This window comes from Podarcis pityusensis, assembly GCF_964106645.2.
Source record: "Podarcis pityusensis genome assembly, chromosome: 15".
In the NCBI taxonomy this organism is placed as follows: Eukaryota; Metazoa; Chordata; class Lepidosauria; order Squamata; family Lacertidae; genus Podarcis; species Podarcis pityusensis.
Genome location: NC_138040.1, coordinates 42,831,735 through 42,851,110, shown reverse-complemented (window position 1 = coordinate 42,851,110; position 19,376 = coordinate 42,831,735). Strand labels below are relative to the sequence as shown.

Genomic DNA, 19,376 nt, shown 5'->3' with positions numbered 1-19,376 from the left:
GGCCCAAGCATGGCCGTAGGAAGGATTTATTTTAGGTGGGGCAGGCTTTGTGTTAGAGGGGCTGCAGAACCGAGTTATCAGTGATGCAATTGGTTAGTTAAGTATTATTATTTATTTATTTGCTTTAAAGGGGGCACCTGCCCTCCCCGTAGGCCCATGGGCCCATCTGTTTTCATCTGGTGTCAGTGGGGTTTGTTATGCGGGCCTCAAAAACAGGCAGTGTCCCAGCTCTCTCTGGGCCTGTGAGAGAGCCTATATTTTTAGCTTCATTAACTAGGAAATCCAAAATTTTGGGTCCCGTCCAAACAAGTGCCAAAGTTTTGTAGTTGTTTTGTCAGGAGTTGTAATGGGGACCCTGCATTTAGTAATGAGTAATTGATACATCCTACGAAACTGTGGCACTGGTTTCGGAGGGGATCCAAAATTTCAGGGTTTGTAGTTACTGAAACTCATTTTCCTGAAACATTGGGGAACTTTTTTGTTTCTGTTGGTTTAGAATTCAAGAGAGACAATGGTTTCCCCTCCTAATGGTCTGTTAAAATTAGCATGGCAATGCTACAGTTTTGTCACCACTAAATATGTAGTGCAATTGTGAATCACCACTTGTACACTTTCGCGTTTTGTATAGCAATGCACACTACTTCTTAGGTTAGACTGTTTCAGAAGTGTTTTTCTCCATTTGTGTGTGTGTGTGTGTGTGTGTGTGTGTAGAATGAACGAATTTACAAAGTAGGGCACATTTCACGGCTCTGCAAAAGCTCATGCCGCTAGTCCTCTTGAAAGCCTAAGGTTGAGATGCTCCCATTAAACACGGGGCTGGAGGGAAGCGCGCACTTCTGAAACTTCCAGCTGCAGCTTTTTTCTCTGGCGGTGCGCTTGTCAAGCGTTATTCTGGCGCAGGCGCCGCCCGCCTGCCTGGTTCACTTTTGGAGAGCTATTTTGGGCGATTCCCAGGGCAGAAGTGAGAAAACTATGGAGGAATCCGCCTTTAGCATAGCTGCGCGAGTGTGTTGTTCACACGCCCACACATACACAGCATGTAGCAGTAAAGGCAGGAATTATTATTCCGGCTAACTCAGTTCTTATTTCCCTTTTAAAAAGTCTTACTTTTTTACGATTGCTCAGAAATAAATGACCCTGTGGATCCAAAGGGACTTTGCAGGATCCAACCCGGGGCGCGCTGATTCAGTTAATCATTTACTACCCGCGCTTCACCCTAAGGTCTCAGCACAGGGCAGCTACCAACATTAAAACATGTTATTTAAAACAGTGCAAAACATTTTGCAATCACAAAAAACAAGGCGGGTCCTAAATATGTGTCTGTGGGGGGTTGTGTATCTTCGGATGATATATGACATCATCTGCCGCTGAAGAGGCGCGTCTTTGGCTTGCACGGCTCCAGAGAACAGGGCTGCTTCAGTGGCTGGGCTTTCTGTCGTAACCTGCAAACGTTGTATGAGGTTTTTAAAAAATTATTATTATTGGCCAAGGATCTGCACTCCCCCCTGCCTGCAGCGGGACCACCCTGCTGGGCTGTTGTTGTGAGCCGCGCAGTCGCAGCCCCTTGGCGCTGCGCCACGTGGAAATCCGCGCAGACACGCTTCGCGCGTGCAAATTGCGCCCGGACCCGTCCTTGCCTTGACCTTTTTTGTGTCTGCACCCGAAAGGCGGACGGGCAGCGCCGGCGGGAGGGCAGTTTTCGCCCCTTTTAAAGCATCTCCCGCTTTCTTCCCCCCCCCCCGGAAAAAGGCCCGTGATCGCTTTCTTCCAGCGCTCACTCTTAGAGGGAGAATTCCCCGCTCACATGGCGGGTTTTCTTATTCCCTGCTCCGCCTCGCCCGGGAACCCGGAGGCTCCCGCCGCCTCCCCCGAGGGGCGCCTCTGCCTTTTCTTTTCTCCGCCTTTGGGTTCCCGCCAAGCGCCTCGCCCCTCTGTGCGCATGCCGGACGGCGTGGAAAGGCGCATGCGCCGTCCCACCGACAAGGAAACGTTTGGCCAAGCGAGAGGAGGTAGGCCGCGCCCGAAGCCGGGGGCTCGCCTAGATGTCTTCGCCGGAGGAGGCGCCGGTTGCGCCGGCCGCGGAGGGCGAGCTGCCCCCGGAGTGGGAGGCGGACGAAGAGCGCATGGCTTTCCTGTTCTCGGCCTTCAAGCAGAGCCGGGAGGTCAACGCCACCGAGTGGGACAGCAAGATGCTCTTCTGGAGCGAGCTGGTGCTGAAGTGGGGGCGGCGCCGCGGAGGCGTCCGGACCTGCCTGCGGGAGCTGCAGCAGGCCTTCGAGCGGCGGGGCAGCGTCCCCCTGGGCCTGGGCACCGTCCTGCGAGAGCTGCTCAGGTACCGCCCGGCGGGGGGGGGGGGGAGAAGGGCTTCTCTCTCTCTCTCTCTCGGCCCCCCTCGCTTAGCCCCCGCCCCCTCCTTCCAGGCTGCAGCTGTGCCTCTGAGCGCGTGCAGAGGGAAGGTCTTGCCCTGCTGGGCGAGGGGGTGCTGGGGGGAGGACGAAGAAAGAGGGGGCAAGAGAACACTTGTTGTTGTTGTTGTTTGTTTACACCCTGACTTTGCCCTTGACAGGGACTCAAGGCGGTTTGCAGGTAAAAACAACAGCTAAAGAACATGGGGGAAATCCCACAATCATTAAATAACATGATTAAAACTATCAATAGCTATAGCTCTCTATGTATCTATCTAAGCTCTTAAAATATACAGATAAGTACAATAAAAACAGCACAGCACCAGCTGTTTCATTAAAAGCAGTCAGTTCCCAAAAGCTTGTTGGAACAAGAAAAGCTTCACCTGCTGGCAAAAGGACCATAATATGTGATCTAGTAACCTATTAGTTCAGTTCTATTTAAACATCCATCAAGGCATGACTGCATATTGATGTCAACCAAAATATTTATGTCGACAGCTAGCAACTCCGTTCAGCTCAACTTTGTGTCAAATAAAATAAAAAAATTCCTTCCAGTAGCACCTTAGAGACCAACTAAGTTTGTTACTGGTATGAGCTTTCTTGTGCATGCACACTTCTTCGTTTTGTTTTGACTACGGCAGACCAACACGGCTACCTACCTGTAACTAGATCTGTTAGTTAGTTAGTCAAATGATACTGATATTCAGTTCTCTCTTGCTTTTTTGTTCTTCTGTAAGGTACTTAGGGAGTCCTTTGCCTAAAGAATGTGGTTAATAAATAAAATTAACTCTGCTGTTGTGAATAAAATTAGCACAGATTTCTGGCCATATAAGAATTTTACTGGTCTTTAACATCATTATCTTCTTATTATTATTACCGGTCTTTAACATTCTTGTTTTCCTGCCACTGCTACTCTTCCGGAGGCTGGTGTGCTTATCTTGTATGCATTTGAGTGACCTTTGCATAAAAATTTCCCCAGGTAGGGAATGCACATAACATGTTGGCTAAACAAGTGAAAGGAGAGGTTGTGGATAACTCAGCTCTGACAGGGTCCCCAGTAGCTTTCAACACCCTCTAACTATTTTAAGGGCAACTATAAGGCTTTAAGGTGGCACAACATTTACTTACTTACTTACTTACTTTCCCATTCTTTTAGGGCCAGCCATCGCAAAACATTTTATAATATATATATTTTTAAGAAAACAAAGTAATTAACAAACATAACAAAACTCGGCATATTTAGGGAGCTATAATATCCTGGTCCCAAACTGTTCTGAGCTTTGTTCACATCTGGCACCAGAAGTCACCTGTGTGATACCTTCCATATATTACAGGGCTACCACAATTTTTTCTGGCTCATGGTCTCACCAGGGCTCCCCATTTGGCCCACTAGGCTATTCTGGCTAAGCCACGCACACCAGCCCAGTGGTGCTAGCGAAATTCTGTGAGTAGTGTGTTGGGAGGCTCTCTACAAGCACTGACAATCAGCTGGTTGAACATGCTTGCAGGGAGCTTTGTGCTGTGCTTTGAAGGTCTTATGAGGAACGGTTGAAGGAGCTGGGTATGTTTAGCTTGGAAAAAGGTGTCTGAGAGGAGGTAAGATAGCCATCTTCAAATACTGGGCTCAAACCAATGGCTTCAAGACAAGAAAGGAGATTCCGACTGAATATCAGGAAGAACTTCTGACAGTATGAGCTGTTGAATGGACTCCCTAAGGAGGTTGTGGAATCTCCTTCCTTGGAGGTTTTTAAGCAGAGCTTGGATGGCCATCTGCCATGGATGCTTTAGCTGTGCTTCCTGCATTGCAGGGGATTGGACTAGATGACCCTTGGGGTCCCTTCCAACTCTACAATTCTGTAATTTTACGAAGCCCTGACAATCAGCTGTTTGTCAGAGCTTCAAAGCATTGCATCTCCGCTGTCAGAGTTGTCTGTGGGGGTGGGGAAGGGGAGATAACATTCCAACATGCCAGCCAGATCCAGTTCCCCACCCTGTCCTGGAGAGTGATCTGTCTTAGCATGTTTATTTTACAAGCTGAAAACTTGGACTCCCATGTTTGCCTAACGTTTGGAGTTGGCATCTATTAATTGTTTCTAATGAGCTTATGAAATGGAAAATTTTCTGTGGGGAAAATAAAGCACTGGAAAATGTTCTGTTCCGCATTACTTCTTTTCAGCCATTTCCAATAATAATAAACTCTGCACTGAGATTGCTTTTAGTATACTAACCTGCTCTGTCAAAAAAAGTTCTGCTGTTATTTTAAAGTTCAACCTTATTTTACAGGACTAAACTTAAATCCCCATGCACTCACTTTCCTCATCATCTTTCTTTGCGGGTGCAATGGGGGCATGCCCAGTATTCTCTTGTGACCCTGATATTTTGTCCCTTATTGCTTCCTGCATTTGTTCCCACTTGTTGTTCTTACATTTTGATAATTCAAAGGTAAATTACAAATATCAGGAAGTAAAGTAAGATACTCATGTTAATATTGCGTACATTATTTGTATACATAAATTGTTTTAAATAATTTACTCAATAAATAATAACTTAATTGACTATAGGTTGATAGGTGTAATATCTCAACCTTCTTCGATGTGAAAGAATAAAATGCATAGTCTGTTAAAAGTTAAAGTGTCACTGTGTTTTCTATGTCTCCCATTGATAAGAAAGGGTTTCTGTTCCTCCATTTCATTATTCTAATAAAATGTAAACAAGTTCCATTGTTCCAACTGTTAAATACCTGATATTAGTTTTTCCAGCCCCCACAGCAACACAGTTTCAGTATATTTAGCACTTTTCCAATGGCATATGTACTGCAGACCTATACTTAACTCCGAAGTCCCTATAGTACAGGGTGAGTCTTTTAAAAGAGGCCCCATGGAACATGTGTACTCTGTATCCACGGGGCCTCTTTTAAAGGACTCACCCCGTATCAACCTTTTACAGTGGTAGTCTCACTTTTTAAAGACCTGGAGCCCACCTTTAATCCAAACATGTACTTGGAGACCCATTCCTTATTATTATTATTACAACATATTTGCATAGTGATAGTGCTGCTGTTGCCCATCTTGAAGACTACTGCTTTACAGTATCCTCTGCATTTATCATACCCATACTTCTTCAGTACAAGACAGCAGTAGCATGGCATTCACAGAAGGCTGATTTTTGTCAATTTAGATAAGTATTCCCTTTGGCTTTGCTGAAACTTACAGCGTTTATATATTGCTCTTCCTTCAGACGTGGCAAGTTGCAGAGGGAATCTGACTTCATGACCAGCGTAGACAGCAGCTGGATCTCCTGGGGCGTCGGGGTCTTTATTCTGAAGCCACTGAAGTGGACCCTGTCTAGTGTATTAGGTGACAGCAAAGTGCCAGAGGAGGAGGAAATTCTGATCTATGTGGAGTTACTTCAGGTAGGCTTTCTGATGCTTGGCGATCACATATCATGAGGATGTTGGGGAGAGCTGATGGTTTCTGTTATGCAATGATAAAAAATATTGTTGAGTGTTTGGGAAACACTTGAAGAGACCTGTAGCTGAAGAGACCTGTACAGTGGTACCTCGGGTTAAGTACTTAATTCGTTCTGGAGGTCCGTTCTTCACCTGAAACTGTTCTTAACCTGAAGCACCACTTTAGCTAATGGGGCCTCCCGCTGCTGCCACGCCGCCGGAGCACAATTTCTGTTCTCATCCTGAAGCAAAGTTCTTAAACCGAAGTAATATTTCTGGGTTAGCGGAGTCTGTAACCTGAAGCGTATGTAACCCGAGGTACCACTGTAGTTGTTTTGATATACAGTGTTACCTTGGTTTTCGAGCGTCTTGAAAGCCAAATGTTTCAGAACCTGAACGCCAAAAACCCGGAAGTAATTGCTTCCGTTTCTGAACGCGCCTTAGAAGTTGAACGGCTTCTGCTGTGTTTTTTCCTTTTTTCTCCATTGAGTTTGCAGACTGCCCTTTGCGCCTCGGTTGTCAAACGTTTCGAAGGTTGAACGGTCTTCCGGAATGAATTATGTTCAACAACCAAAGTACCACTGTATGTTCAGGAAGTCACTCAGAGGATCCCTCATGCACACATACCCAACAGTTCATAGAGCTGTTGTGGATTACCAGGAACATGGATATTTAATGAATGTGTACTGCAAATTCTCCTCATGCTTTTTCAGAGCTCTCTACCATACCTGCAAGGGATTTCCATCTTTATACCTTAATGTATTTCTTGTTTAGTTTTAAGTTCAGATATCTGCTCCCTGTGGTGCAACTTGAACCATGTAAATATAGTTTGGAGTGGCACTTTCCATAATTCCAGGATGTCTTCAGTCAAGTGTAATTTACAGTAACCCAGCTAATCACTACGGCTTTAACTCTGCACTGCGCTGCACTAAGAACAGCATATATCTTTCCCATTCAGTATCATCTTGCTTAAATATTCAAGTAACTAATTTTTGAAAGAAGCCTATTTTCTCACCCATGTAGGTTGAGAATAGAATAGAATTATTGAATAGAATTATTGCATTGCAATTTGTGATCATATTCTGACTGGGAATCAGTAGGAATCCTTCAGAAAGGGAAGGAAGAGCTGTAGGCCAGCTCACTTCCATAAACATGTTCCATTATATATTTGAGGAAGCAGAGAAATCTGACCAGATTAGCAGTTCTCCTTCTCACCCTACGACCCTCAAGTGTTATTGTATCTCTGCTTTAATATTTAAAAGTTTCTCCTTTGCTCTTCACACCCAGAAACCTTAAAGATGAAGGTAATCTTAGGGAGTAGCAGAGTGAAGATTAATACTATTTTTAAAAAGCATTTTTATATTGTTCTGCTGCTGAAAAAACTCCCCCAGGTTGTTGTTTTTTTGAGATCAGTAGTAAACAAGATAGTCCCTGTTCTCAGGCTTTCAACCTAAAAGACATGATACAGTAGGGGAAAGGGACGAAGATGTAAAACAGGTGAACCCAGCCACTCTTTTTATAGTCAAAAGGCTCTTATAATTGCCAGTTTGAATGGAAACAGGGAGCCAAAGTGAGCTGGCCGCTTAGCAGAGTGGCCTTGCTTCTGGTCTTTCCCTGTGCTGCCCATAGTTGTTCTTTAACTGCATACCTTAATTAGACATGTGTGCTGACTTATACTGACTGTTTATTTGCTGCAAGCTAGACACCAGAAACAGGTGGGCTACCGATTATCTAATGATACTCAAATCTAGTCTGTAGCTGAACAGTAAAAACCACTTATCTAAACTGTGGTGTGCTCTGTACTGTATTGTGAATGAGGTTTGAATGTCATCTGTAGCAATGCCTTGCCATTTCTGAGTCAGGTTAGGATATTAAGCAATTCTGGTTTAGTTTGTGCACGGTACCCACCACAGAGGCAAGGAATAAAGAGTTCAGTGCAAATGGTTATTTTCTTTAGGAAAAGGCAGAAGAAGTGTATCATCTCTACCAGAATTCCACACTTTCTTCACACCCTGTGGTTGGCCTGTCAGAGCTGCGTTCCCTGTGCACTAGCATTTGTTCAGACGAAAGGACGTTCTGTCTGGTGCTGCTGCAGCTGCAGAAGGAAAAAAGGGTCACAGTGATGGAGCAGAATGGCAATAAGGTAGGGTTTTCATATTTTGAAGAGCAAGAAAGAAGACACATTTGCTGACTTCTACTTTTAACTATGGATTGCTAGGATGAAACTCATTTTACATACCCATGAAAAAGAAGACATGTCCTGGAAAAAGAGGATATATGGCAACCCTAATAAAGAGTTAAAATGTGAGTTGCATTTCTGGGAGTTGTGCCGTCTCTAAACGGAAATAAGTTGGGCCAAATAAAGCCAGTCTTTCATTTGCCCTGTGCTCACTCATTCAGCAAAAGGTTCCCCCTCTAAAATGAAAACCCAAAGTGGCAATGAAGATATCTGCAGCATTTAAGTGAGATAAGGCAGCATTAAGCTGAATTTGTCATTTCATAATTAAGAAGGGAAACATGGGCTTCTGGGCAAGAGAAGGGTTGGTCATATCCTCATCTATAATATACTGTCATCCCACCTCCTCCAAATAATTCTGAGGTTGTGGGAATTTGAACTTTTTTGGCTATGACGTATGGAGTGAACATAATAGTTGAAAAGGCTTGGTTAGCTCTGGATTGCAGAAATGCCGTGGAGGTCTGCTATTTTCTTCTAATTGTACTTCAGGCAATATCTTGTACCGCCCTGAAAGTATAAGATAGCTGATTGAGGAGGGATGGTGGGGTCTACTGTATAGACTTTAAAATGTGGTTCATAATTTTACAGAACTTGGTTAATGCAAGATATTCAGTGTTTCACAAATGAAGATAGAGACATGCTTATAACAGCGTTGGTGCAAAAATCATTGACTCCCCAAATCTATGTTGCTGAAATGTCTTCTCTGACGGCTGTATTCATCACTTACTCTTCAGTAGACTTCCCACTTTGGATACCAAGAGGATGTTTGTTCTTTTGGTTAAATATAGGCTAGAAAAAACACATGTTACCTCATAACATGGGTAGGCAAACTAAGTCCCGGGGGCTAGATCCGGCCCAGCCGCCTGTGGACGGTCCAGGAATCAGCATGTTTTTACATGAGTAGAATGTGTCCTTTTATTTAAAATGCATCTCTGGGTTATTTGTGGGGCCTGCCTGGTGTTTTTACATGAGTAGAATGTGTGCTTTTATTTAAAATGCACCTCAGGTTATTTGTGGGGCATAGGAATTTGTTAGATTTTTTTTACCTTTCAAAATACAGTCCAGCTCCCCACAAGGTCTGAGGGACAGTGGACCGGCCTCCTGCTGAAAAAGTTTGCTGACCCATGTCCTACAATTTGTTAACAACATATTCAAATAGGGTGTGTGTGGAATGGCAGCTTGAGCACTACATCATGCCTGTGCTTTTACATATTTGCATTAGAGATAAGATGCATCCACCTCACAGCTCAAATTTTAATTTCTGTCAACCAGGGAAAAAGATGTTGAAACCTGAAGAAGTCCAGCAACTCTAATAAAGTATCTCTAAAATACAAAAATAGGGATGTATACTGGAAAGCAGAAAGTCTCCCTGGGAAATAAGAGACAATTGGACCTTAAGATGATGGGATGAGATCTTATGTCATAATGAAATTCTCTTTCAGATAATGAAATTTGCTCGAGGTCTTCATACCAAAGTATCTCCAGTGAATGATGTTGACATTGGGGTTTATCAGCTCATGCAAAGTGAACAGCTGCTGTCTCAGAAAGTGGAGTCCCTGGCACAAGAAGCAGAGAGGTAATATGGGTGTGTGTCCTTTACATCCTTAAAGCTGTCAGTTATGTCACAACTCATGCATTGCTGAGCTGTGGTCCTTCAGGCAAGGGGCATCTTTTAATCAATTTTTATTAAAAGTTTTCCACATAAAATACAATAAAAGCCAAACTAATCTAGAGAAAAGAGATAAGAAAAAAGGAAGAATAAGAATATAAAAAAGAAGAAAGAGAAGGAAAAAAAGAGAAAGTGAATAAAAAGCCCTCTATCAGAATTATATCTTAACCCTTTAACCTCACACAGAAGAGTGAACCCTCCCAGCTCTCACCTGCGTGCTTCTCCTTCTTTCTCCAGCCTCTCCACCCTGCTCTTCACACAGGGCCCCCCATCTTCTGCCCACCACCTTCCTGTGTGTATCTTCATTAATCCAAAATAGGGAACTTCAAAAAGCAAAGCATAAATGTAGATAGAATTAACCAAAGAAAAACAAGAATTGGAGATCATAGAAAGAAAAGAAAAGAAAAGAAAAGAAAAGAAAAGAAAAGAAAAGAAAAGAAAAAAAGAAAAAGAAGGGCAATTGGGTATATGACAGTTATTCAAAGTATGCACTCCAGGATAACAATCTAACTGTATTATACAGCTGTTTCTCAATCTGCTAGGTGTTGTTTTTTCAATCTTCCATCCTGTTCATCTCAAATTCACCTTTTCCTACTCAAAAGTCAAGAAGCAGCTCTTCAATTATTATAATTAAATGTCTTAAATAGTCCTCTAATCCAGTATGATGAATTTCTCCCCAGCGGTTCTGAGAAATCTAAAAAGCATAATAGTCCATATTTATTTGCTTGTTGTGTCTTCATTGCTTTGTACAGTGGTACTTCTAGATGCGAACGGGATCCGTTCCGGAGTCCCATTCGCATCTAGAAGCAAACGTAACCCGTGTCTGCGTGTGCGCGGGTCACGTTTCGGCGCTTCTGCGCATGCGCACGACGTCATTTTGAGCACCTGCGCATGCGCAAGCGGCGAAACCTGGAAGTAACGCGCTCCGTTACTTCCGGGTTGCCGCGGAGCGCAATTTGAACGCGCTCATCCCGAAGCACATTCAACCCGAGGTATGACTGTACTCAGTTCCATATATTTCAGTCCCATTTCCTGTTGACCATGCTTACTCTTAACTTAAAGGAAAAAGGAAAAATCCTTCTACTTTTTCCATTTTTCATCGAAACCAATTGTCAAGAGCTTTATTCACTTCAGTTTGTGCACATGGCCCTTTCTTTCTCAGTTCCATTTTTGCCATCTTTGGTTCTCTCTTAATGTCCATATTCATAAATCCATTCATTTCTTCCGGCATCACAACAACTTCTTTCAATTCATCACCTGCTGTTATCCATTTTGCCTTTAGCTTCTCATATTCCATCAGAAGAGGATCCATCTCTTTTTCCACAGGTCCTGTGTGTTCTTTAGTCTGATGCATCTCTGATCCAATCTCTTTGAATGTTCAATGCATCTCAGCTCTTAATTTTGTCAGCTGTTCATCCAGCAGCCGCTGCATGACACCAACAACAGATGAGGCATTTAGCGTTGCCTTTGCCATATTGGGTTCTATTCATCTCCCCCTTTGGCAGTCTCTGCATCCAGGAACTTGTGCATGTTCAGGCAAGGGGCATCTTCACTGCTGAACTACAGTTAAGGCATTTGGTAAATCATGACCTTGTTTTTATAAAGCTTCTTTATAAAAGGGTACAAAAAATATGAGCGGAGCAGATCTACAAATGCTTCAGTAGTGATACTGGGATGCACCACATGTGTGGGGCTACAATCTCCCATCAGTCTAAGAATGACCACCTAATACGTAATAAATAAGAAACTGAGCTGCTTACACTTTGCTTTTGTAGATGTAAAGAGGAGGCCCGGAGTGCATGTAGAGCTGGGAAAAAGCAGCTGGTAAGTCCTGTGTTTTCTTAACTAGGCAACCAAAAGTTGTGTGGGATGTGTACGTCCAAAGCCAACCTGCTTCAAAGGTCATGTGTTTTCGTGAGTTTAGCACATGGGTAGGCAAACTAAGGCCTGGGGGCCAGATCCGACCCAATTGCCTTCTAAATCTGGCCTGCGGACAGTCTGGGAATCAGCGTGTTTTTACATGAGTAGAATGTGTGCTTTTATTTAAAATGCATCTCTGGGTTATTTGTGGAGCATAGGAATTCGTTCATTTCCGCCCCTCAAAATATAGTCCGGCCCCCAACAAAGTCTGAGGGATAGTGGACTGGCCCCCTGCTGAAAAGGTTTGCTGACCCCTGGTTTAGCACTTGTCAAGCCTCTTGTTGAGGTCGAAGGGCATCTTACTGCGGCACAAGAACCTTTTCATGGGCATACATGAGCTCATTTTGTAGTATGAGGTCTAATGTGTCTTCTGTCAAGGTACTGCTTCGTTTATAAAATTGTTGTGCTTTCTTGGGTGTTCAGAGCACAGCCTCTTCTTTCTTTAGCTAATAGAACTATTACTTTACCTGTTGAATATTTTTGGTGACAAGAATAATTGTTACCATTCAATGATAGTGTTGAAATAAACAAAACCCTCTTCCTTTTTTTTTGCTTTGAGAAACAATGCTGCCTTACTTGTACCACTTAGGCACTTCAGAAGAAACATACACACAAAGTAAATTGTACCAACAAGGTACTTTCCCCTGCCTGCATCTATAGCAGAAGCTGACAGTTTCAGGACTTTTCTCTGTAACTTGCTAAATGCTGTGCATTTCACTCTCCAGCACTGAAATGCACATTTACCTTAAAAAAACACAGCAACAGGGGCAATTACTTCTCCCTCTCTCCCAGCAGCAAGCAGACAAATGCAGTCTTAAGGACATTCATTCACTTAGCTGGATAAGCTTTGAGGGGAAGACAACCACTGTGCATGTCCTCCTGCACTGAGATGACTGTTTTAAATAGGGAGTTATTTCAGGCTGCTCTTGATGGTTCATCAAAACTGTGCCTTTATGTTCTTAGGCACTTAGGTCTTTGAAATCAAAACGAAGAACAGAAAGACGTATTGCAGAACTTCACTCCAAGCTGGACGTAGTACAAGGCATCCTGGACCGGATCTACGCCTCTCAGACAGATCAGATGGTATTCCTTTACTGATGTGTCGCCATTGACTCCGCTTTGCTCTGTTTAATTCTTCTGTCTAAGATTTCTGCTTGAAGATCTGCTTTATGTTGGAAATACACATTCTTTTCACTGCAGTCTGGGGCTTGTTCACACACTTCTTACCCCTTGCAGCTATAATGGAGGTAGCCAATGTGGTACTGTCCAGGTATTACAGTCCAAGTCAGCATGACAGATAGTCAGGCCTGATGGGAACTGTACTCTAGCAGCATCTAGAAGGCATCAAATGGTCTTTCCTGTACTCAAATATTTCTTCCTTTCTATCTCTCTGCTTCTCTTCCTGACACAGAGCATGCATTGGCTTTGGTGCATCTATGGCCAGTTGATCCCCATTTGCCTGTTGTTGTATGTCACTGCTGTTAGCAAGATGCCTCGGTAGACATGTGTTTCATTCTAGAAGCTTTATAAATTATAAACTTTAGACATTGGCAGTAGTACTTCTTGGCAGATTTACCCAGTAACTTAAACTCACATAAAGATAGGTAGCCGTGTTGGTCTGCCATAATCAAAATAAAAAAATCCTTCCAGTAGCACCTTTAAGACCAACTAAGTTAGTTCTTGGTATGAGCTTTCGTGTGCAAGCACACTTCTTCAGATACTGAAGTATCTGAAGAAGTGTGCTTGCACACGAAAGCTCATACCAAGAACTAACTTAGTTGGTCTTAAAGGTGCTACTGGAAGGATTTTTTTATTTTGATTAAACTCACATAGTATTTAATTTATAGGGTAGGATATTTATTGATGTACATACACATCATCAGTGAGGAATTGCTCAGTAATGATAAACATTTTCTTGATGTGGGAGAATTAGCTGATTAATTCTAACCAAGCAGAAGCATGCAAAGTGTAAAAGGAAATGGAATTGTGTTTATAAAGCACAGCTTGGAAGGCATGCTAACCTGCTCTCTCACTGGGCTCACTTTGCATACTAAGCCTCAGTCTAGGCCTAATCAGGCCTGCGGCAGGGAGGACCAGTGAGTGGCTTCTGAAATACGGACACATGTCAAGATAGGAAAAAGGAGCAGATGTGGAGGCCACAATTTGTAGTGAAAGTACCTGTGGAAGACAGGATAGGGAGCAGGCTTGGTGGAAAATCCTGAAGTAGAAAGAACTGGGTGCATTGAAACTCCTGAGTCTTTCAGAAAAATGTTGAAGAAAGTAAGAGGTCCTGAAAGTGGCTCCTCTGCAAAAGTTCACTGTCCCAAGCATATGGCTTGCAAAATATTTCAGTTGAGATTACAACCTTAACTCCCTCATCTACTTTCCCCTCAGGCCTCAAGCGGCCTCCTGACAAAGTAAATCCAACTGAAGCCATTTTAAAAATCATATAGGCAATATTGAGGTGGAATGCCTGCCAGAATCAGTATTATTTATTTAGAGCATTTATATCCTGTTCTTCAGCCCAAAAGGCTCCCTGAGCAGCTAACATGAAATTAAAACAAGACACTCCCTAACCACAGACTTACTTACAAATAAATAAATAAATAAATAAATAAATAGGCTATTTAGAAAGGTGAAGAACTGCAACAGATTACTGAAAATACTTGTAAAATAACAGGCTATTCTCTTTCCTCCCAATAAGGTATTTAATGCTTACCAGGCTGGAGTTGGAGCTCTGAAGTTATCCATGAAAGATGTCACCGTGGAAAAGGCAGAGAACCTGGTGGATCAGATTCAAGAGGTACTATAAAGAGGAAAAACAAATAATCTCTATGCAAGTGTTAGTTAAATGAGAATCACATTCATGCTGCAGGTTGCTTCTTAGCTTTCTGTTAAGTGGTTTCCATATCTGCCTTTGCTTAGCCCTTCTTAGCAGGCTTTATTTCAGAAGCCAGGGTGGTGTAGTGGTTAGAGCAGGGGCCAATGATCTCCCTCCAGTCCTCTGTCTGGCCCTTCAGACTCTCCTCGGTCTACACCCCTCACTGGCTCTGCTGCACATCGTCCTGCAGTTATTTTGGAATCTGTCCTTGTACTGCAATAATGGAGAGATGTAAGTGTAGAACCCTCTGAACTGTTTGTGACTAGACTGTAGTCATTGGAAGCTTGTCCATGAGGGGATGCATCCCTCAGGCTTGAAAAATGTTCCCTAGCCCTGAACTAGAGTGTGGTAGTCAGCTAGGGAGATCCAAATACTTGCTCACCCATGAAGCTTGCTGAATTGCTGTGGACAAATCACTATGGTCTAGCTTAGCCTGCCTTGCGGGACCATTGTGGGATTAAATTGAAGGATTTGATGTGTGCCAACTGAGCTCCTTGGAAGGTGGATTAAAAGTGTAATAAATGGCAGTATCTGCTGCTTTTTTCAGCTTTGTGACACCCAGGATGAAGTAGCGCAAACCTTAGCAGGAGTTGGAATCAATGGCTTAGGTGAGTCCAAACTCTTAAGCCACCAAACCCTTGTTGTTAGGTTTTCTAGCTTACAACCTTATATTCAGACATTTGAACAGAATCTTCCTCAAATGGTGGTGCTGGTCAGCATGATGGGAATTGTAGTCCAAAATATCTGGAGGACAGTGGCCTAGCATGGGTTGCCAGTGCCCTAGGCAAGGCAAGTATTGCGCCCCCTAACCTGTGAGAAGAAGCAATCCTACATCGCAGTTTGGGGAGCCCCACCATGCGAGAGTCTGTCCCTACTCTGCACTTGAGGGATATGGGGCATCGAGCACCAACTGCTGACATCACAGGTTATGGTGAGCACAGAGTAACCCTTCAGATGGGAGCAGCACTCCAGTGGTGCAAACCTTTCCCTTGTCGGCATGCACTCTGCACAAGCGCTGTGGCTCCTTCCTTTTCGTGCACCCGAGGAGAGCCCCACACTTGGAGAAAAGGTGGTGGTGACGGTGGATTTGGTTTCAAAGAGCGGCACGTGGCAGCGGAGTGCCGGGCCACCAGGGCTGTCCTTGAGTGGGCTGGGCAGCACTATCCCCACTGGAGTGGGCTGAAGCGAGTGGGAGTGTCTCTGCCAAGGCGCAGGACAATGGGCGGAGGAAGCTGGCAGCAGGCAGGACGGAGGTGCTGGCTGCCCCTTGACCATCAAAGCGTCTTCATGCAGCACTGCTGCTGTTGCCAAGCAGAGCCATGGAGCAGTGGTAGGACATGCATCCATGCCTCCTCAGGCTGGGGTGCCGCCACCACCCCGAGTCTTGCTGCTCGCCTGCCTCCCCCACAAGGTGCTCGCACCCAGCCTGGTGCTGCCTGGCCGTGAGTTGAGGTGACCCACTTGTAGCTTGCGCTGGTGCAGCAGACCTGGGCTTGAATGGGAGAAAAAAGTGAACGAAAATTCCAAGGGTCCAGTGCATAGTGGTGGCGAGGATCAGTTTTGTGAGCAGAAAGAAAACTTCGAGAAAGGAGCTGAGCTGCCACAGCAGCAGAGGCTTGGAGGTGGGGAAGCATCCCTTACCCAACTTGCCACCCTCCACATACTTGCTTGAGGAGACCTAGTTGGGACAGGCTGACATAGTGCCCCTTGTGGTCTGTAAAAGGCATGAGTGAGGTGGGTCCCATTTCCAACTGTAATATGTTGCCACTATTTGACGATTGTTTTGTTACGAAAAACAACAAGAGCACATTCTCAGTAGGGCTGAGCAGAATAAGAGAACCTTCTTCAAGCTCTTGCCCTTCTTACAGATCTTAAGAAGGTTATAGTACATCTTACAGCTATGTGTCCTGGAGCTAATCTCTCTTGCTGAGCATGTCTTCTAATCCTATGTGCAGTTAGTAGGGCATAGGCACTGTTGAACTCTGTGGGACTTGATTCTGAGTAAATTCAACAGGAGCCCAAGCTGTATGTCACACTGGAATGTATTTGTTCTCCAGTATCAGAAGCTGATGCCGAGGAACTGGAAAAGGAGCTGGACACTCTTCTCCTGGACTCCTCAAAAGATCTTCTGGACCTGCCTTCCGTTCCACAGAAGCCACTGTTTCCTACGTCCGTAGTGCTTCCTAGCATCTCAGATGCTGAGCTTGAAGCAGAGTTGGAAAAGCTCACTCATTCAGTTGGAGGTATGTTTCTGTTATATTGTTTTCCAGAGTCTAATGTTGCCTCTTAAAGACCCAGTTTACTATAGCTAATTGACTACCATAATGTGCTACTTGGCTTCTTAATTAATGCATTAATTCCATGTATTAATGCATGGAAGAAAGACGCCACAATTTCTTGCTTTGCATTATGTCCAAACTGGAGGTTGTGGTTGGTTTTGCTAACAAACCACAATCTGTAGCCATGATTTATTCTTGGCTTACTGAAAGTGATTTGGTTGAGCAAAACAAACCACAGTCCCTGGTTTGGACATGATGCACAACCAGGGATTGTCGTTTGCTTTCCCTTCAGCCTAGTGGGGAAAAGCAAAGGTGGCACAGTCAGCATGTTTGTGGTAAACTACAGTGGTACCTCAGGTTACATACACTTCAGGTTACAGACTCCGCTAACCCAGAAATAATGCTTCGGGTTAAGAACTTTGCTTCAGGATGAGAACAGAAATCGTGCTCCGGCAGCGGGAGGCCCCATTAGCTAAAGTGATGCTTCAGGTTAAGAACAGTTTCAGGTTAAGAACAGACCTCCGGAATGAATTAAGTACTTAACCCGAGGTACCACTGTATTGTGACATGCAAATGAGGCCAAAACTTGTAGAGCTCCCACCAGCAGGCTCCCTGCAGGGTTATGCTCTCTTTCTTCCCAAGTGTGTTACTCTGGGCTTCTTAGCTAAGTCGATTGCATGCCAGTACAGAATTCTTTTTCTAGAGGACAGTTAAAAGGACCTGAATCTTGTTCAGTTCCACGCCTCTCTCTAGCTGCCCTGGCAGTGTCCCTCCAACTCCTATAGCTCCTTGTGCTACACAGTCATCTCATTTACCCTCTGAGAATAAAAATGGCTGCTTCTCTGTTGCCCTTCTTAGGATTTAAATCTGAGCTTGGATGCAAAGGTGCATGAAGGCTGGTAGGCCAGACATTCCCTGGCCACAGGAGGGAGGCCTACCCAAAGACTTGGGTGTGTAGTAGACGTGGCCTATTGCCATAGATCCATAGGGGCAGACCTTCCTGCTTTCTAGCTTTGAAAATCTCTTATATCCAACTAAGGAGCAAGAGCTGTTTAGCAGGGGATATGCACATACTTTCGTATTTATGTAATTGTCAGTGGAAATGGTGCTTTACAAAATAATAAAAAAGACAGGCCTCTTCCCCACAAGCTTAACAATGTAAATTTTAATTGAGTGTAGGCATGTCATTATGCATACTTAAATTTGCTTCTACCGCAGTTGCAAGTGTGTTTGACCTTCTTCCTTTTTGCATCATTTACAGGATTGGCACTAAAGACTGACTCAAAGGCCTCTGAGCCCAAAGGAGCTCTGGAACTGCATCTCTAATGACTCAATACCACCTTCGTGCTATGATGATGTCTTAAATTTTGGTGATCGTAACTACAAAAGTAACTTGTGGAATGTGGGCTTATGTCCCCTCCTTGCTAGATGGCACTTTTGTAAGAGACAGGATGTACCTGCCATGACAATCCATCATCTTTCAAACAGATCTCAACTGCTGTTGCTGTTGTCTTTTCAGTGCCAAACTACAGTGTCTCCGGTTGACATGTTCACCTGTGTTGCCCGTCATGGTTGACCTTCCCTGGCAAGTTGACACTCCTGCTGAGATTTTAACTTGTCACACGACACTCTGAAGGCCCTCTTTCCACTACGTGAAACTGAACCTAGTTGTGCCAGCTTTGGGGAGAATCAGAAATGCATTAGGATCACTGCATTCCTGGCATCCAGCTGTTCTGTGTGTCTGTGCAAAACACTTGCTGCACATGAGAAAGATACTGACTCTGGTAGCTCTCGCTGGGCAACAGGCACACACACACACACACACACGTTGATGGTCTTTCTGTTCTTCCTTATCTGTGTTTGCACGATGTGGACAACATAGATGTGTGACAGTTTTATTGTAGGAGACTTTTTGTTGCTGTTTCCACAAGGGGGTAGTATCTGCAAGCACAAAATGCCACGTAACCCTTTTTCAACAATAGTAGTGTAGCCTTAAATGGGACCTGCAAAGGATTCTAAAATGTAGGGGTTTAGGGCTTTTTGTTGCTGCTTGATGATTATAATCTTTTGATGTTTAAGAAAGTACTTTTCAGTTTATCTGTAGGAAGAGCAAGTAACATTTATCTTCTGCTTTGGTGGAATGCTCCCTTTAATACTTCTGAGAGATTTAGGGTGAGCTTTTTAGCCAGAAATTTACGGATGATGGCTTCATATCTTCTGGGAGGCTATTCAATCATGTATGTTGGAAGACCTTTAAAAATGGCAGAGCTTTGGATTGATATCTCTGCATCTGATGTATTTCTTGGGGAGAGTTGCTGTTTCCTTTTAACACAAAAAATGTTGATGGAATGCAGGATGGAAAAGCTAGTGGGCAAGTGCCAGTTAGCCTATTGAGATGACTTTTATTCATCTGGGGGGAAATGCAGTTCTTGCCCTCTGCAGAACACCTTTTACAAAGTAAATTATATTCTGAGTAGAGCCATTGAAGTGAATTAACCAGAGTTAGTCATGTCCTTTAACTTCACTGGGTTTACTCTC

At 44.0% G+C, this 19,376-nt stretch overlaps 1 protein-coding gene across 1 annotated transcript; it reads left to right on the top strand.

The window, feature by feature from the left end:
* The first annotated feature begins 1,946 nt into the window (after positions 1-1,946).
* On the top strand, positions 1,947-19,117 carry CHMP7 (charged multivesicular body protein 7). Its single transcript, XM_080982512.1, has 10 exons — positions 1,947-2,332; positions 5,643-5,817; positions 7,811-7,996; positions 9,532-9,665; positions 11,534-11,582; positions 12,642-12,761; positions 14,383-14,481; positions 15,107-15,167; positions 16,617-16,802; positions 18,100-19,117. The coding sequence occupies exons 1-10, from the start codon at positions 2,043-2,045 to the stop codon at positions 18,162-18,164; spliced, it is 1,365 nt and encodes a 454-aa protein (XP_080838638.1). The 5' UTR covers positions 1,947-2,042; the 3' UTR covers positions 18,165-19,117.
* Positions 19,118-19,376: the final 259 nt, after the last annotated feature.

Bases quoted from the DNA above. Each gene is read 5' to 3' on its own strand.
- CHMP7 (XM_080982512.1), top strand. From the start codon at position 2,043: ATGTCTTCGCCGGAGGAGGCGCCGGTTGCGCCGGCCGCGGAGGGCGAG. The intron at 7,997-9,531 runs GTAGGGTTTTCA...ATTCTCTTTCAG, and splicing joins TGGAGCAGAATGGCAATAAG to ATAATGAAATTTGCTCGAGG. The intron at 11,583-12,641 runs GTAAGTCCTGTG...TTATGTTCTTAG, and splicing joins GAGCTGGGAAAAAGCAGCTG to GCACTTAGGTCTTTGAAATC.